Source organism: Microdochium trichocladiopsis, assembly GCF_020744255.1.
Source record: "Microdochium trichocladiopsis strain MPI-CAGE-CH-0230 chromosome Unknown B0I36scaffold_1, whole genome shotgun sequence".
Taxonomy (NCBI): domain Eukaryota; kingdom Fungi; phylum Ascomycota; class Sordariomycetes; order Xylariales; family Microdochiaceae; genus Microdochium; species Microdochium trichocladiopsis.
In genome coordinates, this window is record NW_025763544.1 from 646,941 (window position 1) to 660,893 (window position 13,953).

At 52.4% G+C, this 13,953-nt stretch overlaps 5 protein-coding genes across 5 annotated transcripts; 1 reads left to right on the forward strand and 4 right to left on the reverse strand.

Moving 5' to 3' along the window:
* Positions 1–596: 596 nt before the first annotated feature.
* Positions 597–1,988, reverse strand: B0I36DRAFT_357165 (uncharacterized protein; the record flags this gene model as incomplete). The annotated part of the gene is made up of 2 exons (XM_046157760.1): positions 597–1,599; positions 1,672–1,988. 2 exons carry the CDS (start codon positions 1,986–1,988, stop codon positions 597–599), a joined length of 1,320 nt encoding a protein of 439 aa, XP_046017828.1.
* Positions 1,989–3,406: 1,418 nt separating this feature from the next.
* Positions 3,407–6,752, forward strand: B0I36DRAFT_419276 (cytochrome P450; the record flags this gene model as incomplete). Its single annotated transcript, XM_046162127.1, has 6 exons — positions 3,407–3,435; positions 3,544–3,581; positions 4,864–5,892; positions 5,959–6,038; positions 6,144–6,313; positions 6,428–6,752. 6 exons carry the CDS (start codon positions 3,407–3,409, stop codon positions 6,585–6,587), a joined length of 1,506 nt encoding a protein of 501 aa, XP_046017829.1. The 3' UTR covers positions 6,588–6,752.
* Positions 6,753–9,963: 3,211 nt separating this feature from the next.
* Positions 9,964–11,067, reverse strand: B0I36DRAFT_1997 (uncharacterized protein). The gene has a single exon (XM_046148777.1). It carries the CDS (start codon positions 10,644–10,646, stop codon positions 10,275–10,277), a length of 372 nt encoding a protein of 123 aa, XP_046017830.1. The 5' UTR covers positions 10,647–11,067; the 3' UTR covers positions 9,964–10,274.
* Positions 10,640–11,588, reverse strand: B0I36DRAFT_370775 (uncharacterized protein; the record flags this gene model as incomplete). Its single annotated transcript, XM_046159944.1, has 4 exons — positions 10,640–10,827; positions 10,940–11,066; positions 11,116–11,338; positions 11,419–11,588. 4 exons carry the CDS (start codon positions 11,586–11,588, stop codon positions 10,640–10,642), a joined length of 708 nt encoding a protein of 235 aa, XP_046017831.1.
* Positions 11,589–11,591: 3 nt separating this feature from the next.
* Positions 11,592–12,723, reverse strand: B0I36DRAFT_280086 (GNAT domain-containing protein). The gene has a single exon (XM_046151464.1). The coding sequence runs from the start codon at positions 12,553–12,555 to the stop codon at positions 11,869–11,871; it is 687 nt and encodes a 228-aa protein (XP_046017832.1). The 5' UTR covers positions 12,556–12,723; the 3' UTR covers positions 11,592–11,868.
* Between the last annotated feature and the right edge of the window lie 1,230 nt (positions 12,724–13,953).

The window sequence follows — 13,953 nt, forward strand, 5'->3', positions numbered from 1 at the left end:
ACTAGAACCTCCCTAGATACCGTCGCCATTCTAGCGCTGCTTTCGAAGGCCTGGGCGGCGGCGTACCATGTTGACGAGCGCGAATTTGCCCATACCATGCTCTTCGCGGACATGGCCGGAAGGGTCCTACGGCGGGTTTGCCTGGCTCAGCGAGATATTCTTGCATTTCTACTGATATCAAGAATGGAGAGAGCCACTGTTATAACTGGAAGCGCTTATAAGGAGGAGTTCGTAGAGGCTTCCACAGTGGTGTCCTGGGCTTCAAAGCTTGTAAGGCACAGCAACAGTAAGGAGGTAGTCATATGCCCCTTAGCCATATGATAAAGTGTTACTGAATGTATATAAAACCTAACATCATTTCTCTACAGTCTATATTCGTGAGTTGCAGTTGTGCAGGCTTTCCCACTATAGTCAACACCTAGAAGTAGGTTGAAGTGTTGGATGATGGTTGTTACAAGAGAGCATCCATACCTGGACGAGACGCATCGAAGTCATGATGTCAACTTCCTTCGCATAATAGGACGATTTCCTGACTACTGCAGACCTGTCTGCCTGGGCCGTCAGTGGGTTGGCCGGAAGCCTCCTTTTGTTTTCTTCTAAATGTCACCTCCGTTGGTGTAACCACCAAGCCCGCCCTGGTACTCGTCGATAACATACTGCTCGGACGTGTTGTACTTGCGATAGAACTCACGCCATATCTCGCTCCCCGGAAATACCCGTGGCGGCCAGGGGTGCTCGCTAATTTCTTCTTCAATAATGCGCATAAGGTGCTCAAACACCGCATTCCCCGCGTGGACATCCACGCCCTGTCGGATCAGCAAGCGCTCTGCATCAGCTAGCTCTTTAATCGTTGAGAACCTCCAAAACTCAGCGAATCTCGCTAGGTATGGAAAGTCATTAACGTCGTCAGTGGGTGCAAAGCGGGCTTCCGTGATGTATAAGTTGCCGTGGTAATTTTGGAAGTCGTTATGGAAGTCGTCGAGGCGGGCTTGCTCGTCGTGGGGCTGCACAAAGCTACGCTGCCGGGCAAAGCGTTCAATGCACAGGCCGTCTGCGCTGGCATCGGTAAAGTGCAAGTCCGTCCGCTCGTATAGCGGATGAAGATACGGTAGGTGGACGGTGGTGTTTATCTCGCCTCTATACTTACGGGCGAACGCCGCGAGGGGGTCGACAATCGCCCTCTCGTTAAACGTTGCCCACTTCTCGGGCGATAAGTGGTCTATCCAGACGTCCACGCGTATCAAACTTGAGAGCCTTGATAGTATTTCTCCTATTCGCCTCCAGGAGTCCACGAGTTGGTGCAGATTCTGATACTCCTCTGTGTTCCCCGTGGTCGATGTTGCGGGAGTGGCGGCAATGACCCCTGACTTCCCGAGGGCTCTGCAGAAAGCGCCGGGTACCTTTAGAATAATGTAGACTTTCCTCGGCCTCATAAGTGCTTCCACGACATTGACGGAGGGTGCATGAAAGCTCGGTCCCCGACGCTCTCTTGTGCGCTCATTCCCCACTTGTTCGGGGGACAGAAGCAGCTTTTCGAGCGTGTCCAAGCCAATAACGTGGACCTGAGCCTCAGCTAGGATCTCGATAATATCACGAAATCTGTAAATTTCTTGGATGTCAGCCTTAATCTCTAGTATGTACTGAATGGCATTATACGTCCGGCGAACATACATAGCCTTGCACGTCATTATCAGGGCCTCCACATTGGGACCTAGTCGATGTCCTTGTTGTTCCTCGCATCGCCAGTGTAGGGCCCATCCGCTCCTCAGCCGGTCGGCATAGGAGTATCCCCAAAGGCTACCTGTACGCGTATCGTCGCCGAATTGTCGAGGGTCCCGAACCTGGGGGGGATCACAGGCAGAGACTGCCAGCCGTTCTCCGTAGGGGAACAGGTGGACCGCGTTGGGGACGATGAGCGACCAGATTGCGTGTCGCAGGTCCCATGGCAGGGCAAGAAGTCGTGGAACGTCGATATTCCCCTGCTCCATAGCGATCGCGACAGCTTTGAACAGGAGTTTGTCTTGGACTACGACGCTGTTCGCGATCCAACGAAGGAAGAGCTGAAGTGAGCTAGAGCGGGTGGTTGTCCCCCAAGTCCACGGTTTTCTCTCTCCCCTCACTGACAACCAACAACCAACAGCCAACAACCAACAGCCAACAACCAACAGCCAACAACCAACAGCCAACAACCAACAGGGGCTGGCGCGTGACTGGAAGCACGGACTGCTTGGCGCCATTGCTTGCAATCGCTGCTCCTGTCCCCCAACTTCCCCTTGGCAGACTTGGCAGCCCGAACACCCACCCTCGGCCGTCACTGCTATCCCCGCTCACAATCTGCCCAGAATATGCCTTAGCGCTCCTGTTCTCTCCAAGCATAGCAGACACTCCAGAGATCGGCACCGGCCGACACACGCAATGAGCAAGCACAGACAGTGCAAGGACCAACACTTTAGCTCAGTTCACGGATGCTATTCATGACAGAATAGATGGTTTTGAGAGCACGCGCCCGTTTGAGTATCTTGTCAATAGCGTTCAGAGGCCAGAGGCTGTGATGGCAATAGTACACGCGGCCCGCCCGCTCAAACTGCCGCCCTAGAGGGGGAGCAAGCCCAATATGTACAATGTAGACTGAGTGTATATACTTTCCAAGACTCAGCGATGAAGGATCAGGTATCTGCGCAGCACTTTTGGGAACACTGTTGTACCTTAACGCCACGGATCAAGGACTCTGCCAGGATTAGGGCAGGTTTGGGTACCTGAGCAAGAATGAGAAGCAAGAGGCGCCTTCTCGGCCAGATCCTTCATAGTAGCATGGTTTCAGACTGCTGTACCGCCAAAACCCTTTTCTATGCTTTGCCTCCTTTGCCATTGTAACGTGAGACTTCAAACATCATTTGGAGTAGAGTGAGACAAAGGCCGCACGTACGGCGACAGCTCAAGCTCGAGCCTGGAAACCAATCATGACCATTTATCCTCTATTTATTCCTCGACCAAACCCTTAAGCTCATACCTCTAGCGGATCGCGTCTTGACGTCCGTCTTCTTCATTGACACAAATTTTCCAGGTCTCTACAGTAACGCTCTCCCGATAATTGATGCAATAAGGAAGGACGAGCAACGAATACTGACTTTGAGAGGATTGGCAAGGTTATACGTGTGCACTTCCTGCTATGGGAATGGCAATATATCTAGCTACACCAGAGCTTTACGGAACAGCGCGGGACATGTCATACCCCCATGCGAAACTCCCGTGGGAGGTCATTGCGATTGTTCACGGGAAGCAGTCATCACCGTAAAAGGAAACACAAGCTGTACACATGATACGGGAAGATTGCAATGTCCCTCAAAATCTGCTCTGCCCTCTCCTGCCGACCGCTACGACTTGTAGGGACACTTGGCCTTTAGCAATGTTGGTGGTGGCTACAAGTCGGCTTTGGTGCCATTTAACCAGTTTGTAGCTTGATAGTTTCCTCCAATGCTCATGATAAAGCTTTCCGGTAGGCGCCGCTTGCGCGAAATCGCGTCTTACTACGATCTCCGGAAGCTTCTTGCTGGCCGAGGGGCGCCGATTGCCCGGCACGGGTGTTATGTTCGGAGAGCCCATAAGGCTCCGGTACGAAAATAATGGAGAAAATGCAGGGACCTAAACCAATACGAGCTGTTATGCTCAGAGATACCTTGTTTGCTCCGCAAAATAGTAGTGTTCTCGAAGTACTTGTGATCGTCATAGTTACTTGCCACCACCGCCAAATCAGGGATCATCGAGTTACTTCGATAAGCGTCAGGATAACGTGGGTCGCCTTTGTATCGGAGCCTTATGGGCTCCCGTCTCCGAACATACTTGCGCACGTAGGCCGCGTCCGAGCTGCAGATGTCCCGTGCTCACCACAATCCAATCAGACCGAGAGTACCTCTCGTTCAGCAGTTGCTCGCTCCATAATGAATCACGATTCCAGCTTGTGTCACCATGGCGGACATCGGATGCCTGGGAATTCTCCGGGGCCGAACTCCACAACTAACTTTGTGATCAGTGTTGGGGCTATCACAGAAAGTGCTGTTCCACACACTGTAGAATGGTGATTGGTGACACGGAGCCGGCCAGCATGCCTTCATGTACACACAAGGTCAATTGACTGGAGTTCGTGCAGCATCAAATGGAAAGCGGAACGGCCCACGGCGCCGCAGCCGACGGCCCTCGTCCCCAATCCCGCTCACGCCTCGCGGCCACGGGATTCAGAACAAAGGGCAGTCTCACCGTGGGGCCACGGATGGCCAGTTGTCCGAGGCCCCGTCACCATTTGGAATCTGAAGGTGGCACTTGAGGCGCCAAGACGCTAATCTCTGAGCATGTAGCTCAGACAACGCAACTGTTAATCGATAGACATTCAAGCAGTTAGATTGGATGAAAGGCAAGAACACTCCACTGATAAGTGCAGTCTCTTTAATGAGGATGATTTAACTATTACGAAAGGGCCTTTTGTAGAGCGGCCGAGTGCCATCTCCAGATTCCATACGGTGCCCGTGTCGACACCGCTTGGACCAGTCCATGCTCCACTGCCTGCGGTTGCACTGCATCGCGCATCTTGGGCCCATGAGCCGTGGAGCCATCAGTTCGAGAGGAGGAACGCAGTATAATGGGGAGACTGGGACGTCGTTCAGTCACTGATTGAATATAATCCGCCGACCATAGACAATATCTCATATTCATCACCACAGACGAAGCTTATTAAGTATACCTGTACTTTGGCATACGACGATGACATTGCCACACATCGTAGTAGCGCTTTCCCTCGCGGTATGTCGCTTTTGGATGCTATCTCGCCATGGATGGACCGGATAAGACTGACATGACAACCACAAATAGCCGGTGCCTACTTGGTCGCCCGCTGCGCCTACTTGATTTTCTTCCACCCGCTAGCCAAGCTGCCCGGACCGAAATTGTATGCTACGACGGACCTTTTCTACCTATACCACCTCGTAGGGTGTACCTGGCCGGCAAAGCTCAAGACCCTCCACGACGAGTATGGCCCTACGATCCGCTTCTCGCCATTTGACGTTTCCTCAATTGCGCCTGAGAGCTGGAAGACTATATATGGACACAAATCCAAGCCAAACAAGACGTTTGAGAAGGACCGCCGTGTCTACAACGGCCCTGACCAGGGGATCGCTAACATTGTTATCGCCGATAATGATGCACACCGGCGGATGCGGCGCGTCCTAGCTCACGCGTTCTCCGAAAAGGCGCTCCGTGGCCAAGAGACGCTCATTAAGAGCAACGTCGATCTCTTCATCTCCAAGGTCGCTGCACTAGCCGAAGCGAAGGAGCCGGTCAACATAATGCTCTGGTACAATTACATTACTTTTGACCTGATTGGTGACCTTGCGTTCGGAAAGCCCTTTGGCTGCCTCGAGCAAGGCGGCTACCATCCATGGGTCAAGATGGTCTTCGAATCCCTCGCCATGTCTAACTTCAGGCAGGTTCTCAACAGGCACCCTTCGTCCAACCTGCTAAGCTCTTGGATCCTCCCGGAGCGCATGAGGCGTGCCTTTGTCGAACATGCTGAGCTGAGCTCGAAGACTGCATTTGAACGGATTGAGCGGGGTAATGTCGGCCGCGAGGACTTTATGGACCACATCCTGCGGCATAATGACGAGAAGGGCCTCTCTAAGCTCGAGATTGCGGTCAACTCGAGCACCTTGATCACTGCTGGAAGTGAGACAACAGCGACACTACTCAGCGGCACCACTTATATGCTTTTAACGAACCGCGACAAGTATACGAAGTTGGTCAAGGACATCCGCGACAGATACGCCTCCGAGGCGGAGATCACCATGTCGAGCGTCAACGAGCTTCAATACCTCTTGGCTGTGTTTAACGAAGGGCTCAGGATGTGTAAGTGCACAAGCAACTCTACAGTGATTGCATGGAAGACTCGGCTACTGACATGTTCTCCAATAGACCCTCCGGTGCCCATGGGACTGCCTCGCTTTCCTCCCGCTGGCGGAGAGACAGTTGACGGCTATTATATTCCTGAGAAGGTGAACATTCCGCCACCTCCTAGAAGAGACAATATGCCGCATGAGGCAGCCTCAAGAACAGTATCATGGCGATAGTCTGTACTAACACAACCTCGTGTTGAACAGAGTAGTATTGCAGTGCCACACTGGGCTGCGTACCAGTGCGAGCAGAACTGGGCTGATCCCCAGCGCTTCGTCCCCGAGCGCTGGCTCGGCACTGACCCTCGCTATGCCAACGACAAGCGAGACGTGCTTCAGCCTTTCTCCACGGGGCCCCGGAACTGTATCGGCAAAAAGTAAGTCCTTGGTTTCCTTGAAGACTCCCACTTCTCTCAGCGATCGCTCTCGAGCACTTGGACGTCCTTCGGGTGCTACAATTTTTCACCAGCTGACGAACGAACCCCGTGCAGCCTTGCTTACGCTGAGATGCGTGTCATCTTGACACGCCTCCTATGGCGCTTTGACTTGGAGCTGTTGCCGGAGAGCAAGGACTGGTATAATCAGCGGATCTTCGCTTTCTGGAAAAAGGGCCCTCTCATGGTCAAGGTGACCCCTGCGCAGAGGTCGTGAAGCAGTCCGATGACAGACGACCAAACGCGACAAAGGGAAGACAATAATGAGCTGTTCGGTGAATGTAGGGTGTGTGCCTGCTTCCTAGGATGGATCGCTATGGTGACATTGAAGCTCGAAGCATTGAGGGCCAAATGGTGATTGGGATGGATGCAGCGATTTCACAGTATCTAGAATAAGAACTTAGAGTATACAACTATGCACACATGACTCATGGCAGAGAATGCGTTGGACTTGACGATTCAGGGAGAGGACTATTATTCCTTTCCTGACAGCGGCAACCACTGAGCTCGAGTTCCTCTTAATCACACAAGACTATTGCAATTTGACATGGGCTACTGATTCTCGGGTAATCCCCAAGATCCTGTTGTAAAACCATCCGGGCACATCAACGTGTGCCTCAGATCATTGGGGCTTTCACCTCCGTACTGCGGCCAGCCGCTACCCCACTGAGACATAGAATTTCAACTCAGGAGTGCTATCTATCACGCCGAAGTTTCCACTGTGGTCCCAACTAGCCAAGAGTGAGCTTCTGCAACATACGGTGACGATTTTGCCCATTTGCAGGGGCTTTTCTGGGTTGCGCCACAAGGGCGCCGAAGTGCTTCCGGTACGTCCCTCGAATCTAGGTTATATCCGTCCCCCCCCCCCCCCCCGTTTTTCTGGGTCGGCTCTGCACGATGAGTCCTCTTTCTCCAGTCTGCTTCCTGGCGAGACGGCACCAAGTGACAGAATCGATCCCAAGCTGCTGTTATGGCGCGACCCGACCAAGAGGTATCTAAAAGTCCTGCCCAGCATACAGCTGGCGGGGGCGACGATTCTTGAGAGCCAAAGATGGCGCAGAGGGTAAACGTGCTCAGTACAACCAGCTCGCGCCCCTGGACTGACGTCTCTCCACGTGAGCGAGAGAAGTGAATTCAGCTCACAGGCATGGCTTGGACGGGATTGAAGCGTTAAACGTGGCTTGGACCAAGCCAGTCATCAAAGAATTAGCGAATCTGCCTCGTTAGAAAGGCGCTTTACACTGCATTTTTCTTCCTACCCGATCTCCTGAGCTTGCGGCGACAAAGGCTTATATGCCTAGTTACGTGGGTAGTACCGGCACATATAAGATAACTAGCGCACATATATCATTAAATGCGTAATCATCGTAGCATCGCTCGCTATTAGATCTCAGTGTCTTAACAGCCCCGTGGTGCACTTCAAAATAGGTGCAAACAAAGCGTATTTGCCGTACTATAACGAGGGGTGGTCTGCTGACGCAGGCGATGGCTCTGCCATTCATGCTTGAGAGGACGCACATCGAGGGCATTCCCAGAGTGCTGGTAAGCTCGTGTGCTGAGCCTGATTTGGGCACTATTGCGACGAAAACAAAACATGATTAACTAGCAAGTCGATCTGACCTGTCGCCTCTGTACTGCTCCTCATTACGACAGCCCACCTCAAAGTGGGGGCCATGTATTCCAATATATGTCGTGGAGCGTGGGACACGGACGAATAGAGGCCGCATTATGATCCAGAAATGGCCACCGAGCATGGAGACAAAGCTTGCGGTTGTGTAAAATTTTCCTTTATTGAATAACGTAATCCACAAGCAAGCGGGTCACACAAGCGACCGGGTCACCCTCCCAGTACTCGTACGACAATATATAAGTCAATTCAACCACAACGCCTCAAATCAATTCAAACTACTCAGAATCCTCTTCTTCAGAGGTAGACTCAACTTTCTGACAGGTACGCGCATTATGGCCGGGCTCCCCGCAGACGCCACAGCGTCGCGCGCGCGTTTCGGGCCTCCTCGTACGACCACTATTCTGACTTGTTTCCGCTATTAACTGCTGCGTCGAATCGATTTGAGCCTTCAAATCCTTTGCCTGATCAATCGTGAGGGACCCTCCTTTCTGTAGCTGCTTTCTTTTCGTACGACGACGGCGGCTGAGGCGGTCGTTTGCATCTCGAAGTTCGGCGAGCTCTTGGCGCATAAGGTCCTGCTCGTGTACCATCATTATGACTCCTTTTCTCAGCTGCTGTACGCTCTCAACAATGGACGACGGTGAGCTATTCTGGTGTCGTACGATGCGATTTTCAATGTACTTCGTCTGCGATTCGGTCTCAATTGGGTTGTTCGGCGTCTTTGAAACCCATGGGGGTGGTAGTCCAGCAGAGGAACCTGGCGGTGTCGGCGTATGAAACTTCACATCTAGCTGCGAAATCACATAATTCGGGTCGTACGGTACTAGGCCTGTCGCTCTAAAGCCTGCCTGGATGTTTGATTTGGTCATTGCAGCGTCGTACGCCTTATAAAAGGCTGGGAGGAAGTCCTCCTTTGAAACGTGGGTTATGTGCGCCCGTATTAGACCTTCGATTTCTTTACCGTACGCCCGTTTCAGAGGTCCAAAGCACCCAACATCGAGAGGCTGGAGCTTATGCGACGAGTGAGCAGGCATACAGAGCGTTACGATATTCTGTTCCTTGCAGTAGAGCTCGAAATCGACTGAATGGTGGCTCTCGTGGCCGTCGAGGATAAGGAGGCGGTAGGTACCCTTCGTACGACTCTTCGTATGGAAATCGAAGTGTTTTACCCATTCTAGGCCTCTCTCGTTCGTCGTCCAACCGTTTTCTGAAAGCGCGATTACCCAGTCGGGCGGTAGGGGGCTATTCGCGGTCCAGGAGTCGAGGTGGACCTTCCCGGCGAAGATGATATACGGCGGGATTAAATAGCCGTACGACGCGATGCCCTGGATTACTGTAACCCATTCCTGATTCCCTTGTTGTACGGCTCTTGGCCTCCCGCGTCGATCGGAGGTCGTAACGACGGTTTCGGCGGAGATTTTACCTATCGCGAAGCCCGTTTCGTCGAAGTTATAGATATCGTCATCGTGGATCCCGTATTTCGCGATTATGTTTTGTACGAGCTCAAACCACGCGCGATACGCGTCCGGATCCTCGCAGAGGACCCTCTGGTAGTCGATTCTTCGATTTAAACGCGTACGGAGCTCAGGTCGTCGTCGTACGAAGTTTGAGGCCCAGTTCGTTCCGACGCGTGGCGCGTCGCGTACGCGGAGGAGTCGATCCGCCATTTCTCGAACACCACTAAGCCGCGGCGGAAACGATCGCGAATCTAGGTCGATTACGTATTGTACGATACTGTCCTCTTCGTACGAGGTCAATTTCTGGTTACGTGGTCGGGTATCGCCTTTCGCAGAGCGGCCGTGGTATCGTTGTTGTAGTGTTGTACGTGATACCTTATATATCGATGCAGCCTTTCGTACGCTTAATTTAGGGTCTGATTGAAGCGCATTTAGCGCGAGAATGATCTCTGATTCAATTGATTGTCGTGGCATACTTGTTCGTGGAGAAATTAAGGAAAGAAGAGGAGTAATTGAGAATTGCAGGAATATGACCCGGTCGCTTGTGTGACCCGCTTGCTTGTGGATTACGTTAGCGCTTTCCACACAAATTGATGTACCTCATTTCTCTTGGCCTGGCAAAATGTGCACCGCAATCCAGGCGATGGGTCGTAAATGCTCATGCCGCCTGGGGTTAGGCGTCATACAGGACAGCAACGTGTCGCAAGATGAAACAAAAGCTACGTAACTTTGTCCCATGATCCGGGGATCAGTATGCAGAACATGCTGTGACCGCTCCGTTTCGGTATAGCGTTCTAGCCAATACTTAGCGCCTTGCTCACATAGATGCGAACAGATACGTACCATCCAACCCCTTGGCGACTTGGCGCCGAATGGCGTGCACAGAGGCTTTGCTGTAGTTGTAGTCCTTCATCAGTACGCGCGCAAAGATACTGTCGAACGTCGATCCGGTCATCCACTTGCTTGGATGGCAATTCCCGCTACTGTCGAGAGCTTGGCAGATGAAGCGATCTTGAGCTTCGGGAAGCCACTCGATAGGGCCCTCGCCCTCTCCATCTATGATGCGCATGAAAGCATGGCGATCCAAAGCCCCATCTGCTATCGCAAAGTTGATAAGGAGAAAGACAACGTCGTAACGAAGAACCGCATGCTCGTAGCCTGTGATACCAAATCTACCCCATGTTAGCATTGACCTGATACCAGTCCAGTGATGACGTACTTCTTGTTCGTCGGATCCTTATTGTTCTTCACATGACGTTGATCGGGCCTGTACAGAAAGTGAGGCTTGCCTTCGGTCCTTTTTAGAACGAGGCGTATATCCTGTGATGTGAATATGTGAATATCAGATCTTGTTCGTAGAAGGTCCGAGGCTTACCTTGTAGGGCAGGCCTTTGTTGAAGACAGCGCCGCATCGACCTGCACTGTTGCAAAACAGAAGCAGCAAGAAATGGAACTGGAGACGATTGCGTTCATGAATATAACCGAGTTCGGCGGACGTCCATAAGGTTGAGATGTTTCGATCGAGATCTTCGTGTTGATAGTTGTACTTCGGCATCTCTAGGTCCCGAACGCCACTATGCTCCTCCTGAGATAGCACGTTAAGCATCCACTGCAAAGTACGTTAGTATTGCGGGGATAAAGGCAAAGGAGGTCCGTACCGAGTTAATCTCTGCTGTGTCCGCCTCGCTCAGTGTGTTCCCAGTCCGCCGTAGGAATCCGGCTTTGAAGGATTTCGCGCAGGAGCGAAGAGTCCTCACTGTCGGCCGCGAACTTAGCCGACCACGAGCTTGGTCTTTGTAAAACCTCCAGAAGTCCTTCAGTGAGTGAATCTCTGGAACTGGAGCGCCTGGGCGAAGGGCCTGCAATTCGAAGTCGTCAAAACTGCCCCGGTGGTCACTATTTCCCCAAGACCATCTGTATCCGTTAGGAGCAGCCCGTTTCTTTGGTTGAGCAAGGCTTACGTGGTGTAGATATGCAATACTCTGTCCTGCGTCTTCAGTGTCTTGTCATCGAATTTCCGGAGGCCTCTCTGCCTGTCGTTCTCCTCGTGCCTTCTGCTTTGGTAGCCGTTAGACCTAGCGCGGTCGACAATAGAGCTTGGGTCAGGGCGTCTTTGCCGCGACGAGGACATGGTCGCGTCAACAAAACAACATCCCCATTCGGGCTGGCTGGACAGAACAATGACTGCCTCGGCCGGGACCGTGCCAGCCCACAAATAGCCCGCATCCCCGAGTCCGCTCAGCGGCCCAGCCATCGCCGGCCACCCCTGCCCTCATTCGTCCAGCGCTCAGCAAGATACTGTAATGGGGTTTTGCGACTCGACACTCCAGCGTTACTCAGAAAGCACCCAACCCAAAACGCTTACTCATGCCTGCGTCCACCCTGGCCCCGAGCACTTGACCAGCCTCAGGTCAGACATTCCTCGTTGGCCGAGTGGCCACGAACCCGACGAGCGCCACCTCGGCGCCTTCCTTGCCTGGCCTGACGTCTGGCTCGTTGAACTCGCCCGTCTTGCGGAAACCGCACTTCTCCAAGACGCGTTGGCTCGGCACGTTGTGTGCCTCGATCATGGCAACCACGCGGTCCGCACCCACCATCCTCGTGCCGTCGGCGCCAGCCGGCACGTCGTCCACCGTGCTGATCGGCACTTCCAGCTCAACTTCTGATCGTGGCAGCTCCCACCACGATGTCAGCCAGGCTTGTAGGAACTCTGTCGCATAGCCTTGCCCCCAGTGCTCCTTCTTGAACATGTATCCGACCTCGGGCCACCCCATCAGACTGCTGAACGCCCAGAAACCACCACAGCCCACCATTTCACCCGTGGCTGCCTCGTAGACCGCCCAATGGTGCGTTGTTGCATCGTTGGGCGGCAAGACCGGATTGATGCGCTCTTGTGTCTCGGCGAGATCTTTGTCCGGCACGCCTCGGCGGGTGAAGACCATGACCTCGGGCTGTATGCGTAGCGAATGCATATCCTCCAGAACATCTTGCGTGAATGGTCGTAGTATTAGGCGTTCCGTGCGAATCTCGCTGCGGCCTTCCGACACCAGAGGGTAGGGAACCGTTGGCAGCTGTGCGCGAACCTTGACATTGTCCATGGTGTTGTGACTAGGGGCTTTGTCCTAACCAATTGAGAACTCTCTGGTCGTGTTTTTGGCAGATAAAGTTCACGTGCTCGAAAGGTCACAAATGTGACTCGTGTCGCAAGATTTGTCGTTGACTACCCGAAGACATATATCTGCCTGGAGCTCGGCTTGTCGGTGGGCTTGCGCATCAAGCCGAAGCCGAGGAGCCTCCCGGCATGCGTGGGGCAGGAGATGGCGGTGAGCGACGATAAGGCAAGAGGCCACGGTTGGCTCGTCAAGACGCAGTCCCCACGGCAGTGCGAGTTATGGCTCAAGGATCTAGCACGAGCTGGCGCTGTTCAAGCAATAAATTCAAAAATTTGGCACCGCCATACGAATCACTGAATCATGAGCTGACGGCAATCGCAAAGTACCTATGGAAAAGTCGAATCACACGCGAACACCGACTGACTAGGCATATAGTAGACACATTGCAAATTAAGGCATAAGCGTGCGAGCACGTGGACGGGAATCTCTGTTTGTCACAATAAGTTCTTTTTGATTCCAAATACAAAAACGCCGTCATATCACATGCTGATATGTTGGGTATGAAAAGCTCTGGACTCATGGTCATCAGGCGGCCGAGTGGCTGCGCCCTTCTGTGACATAAACACCCATCTTTTGAACACCGTTATTCCTCTATGAACACCGAGTAAACCTTAGGCAGGGCCCCAATTCAACACCGACCAGCCGCAAGCAATGCCCAATGAGCCTGACCAACTTAAGCAAAGGTGGAAGGGCGGGTAGCACTAAACACCTTACATTCATAAGACCGTTACAATATGAAATACTAGCTCAATAGTCAAACAAAATACTAATAACTCATGGAAACGCTCCTCCAACTTATTCCTGCCTGATTAATATTGACCAATCAATCATCAATAGCTTCGTGCATTAGGCAAAAAACATCGGACATGCAGATATCGCAATCTAGATCAGCAGACCCGAATCCCGCAAGTTCTGCTTCAGTCATCCAGACTTTTCCGCCGAACTGATTCCTCGTAAGTTTCTTTGCGAGACACATACCTACTAGGTCCAGATCTTAAAGATTCACTTCAGTATCTTACCAGTCACCCAGGACACGGAGCCCCTCTTCTTCGTTAAGGTCGATATAGAACGCCTTAATATCATAGGTGGGGTGACCCTTAGAAGAGAACAACTTATCTAAGTTAAGCTAGCATCGGTAACCTTAGTTGTCTTCTTAGCAGTCTAAGATTTCCTAGTCCTTCCGGGTCTCACCGCCTCATACAGCTTCGATACGCCGGCTTTCCCGTACATCTTGGACACCGGGGTCTCTAGCTTGTTCCAGGGCTTGTCACATCTAAAAGACGAAGGTGGAACAAATGATGGCGCCCATGAAGTGTAGTATTT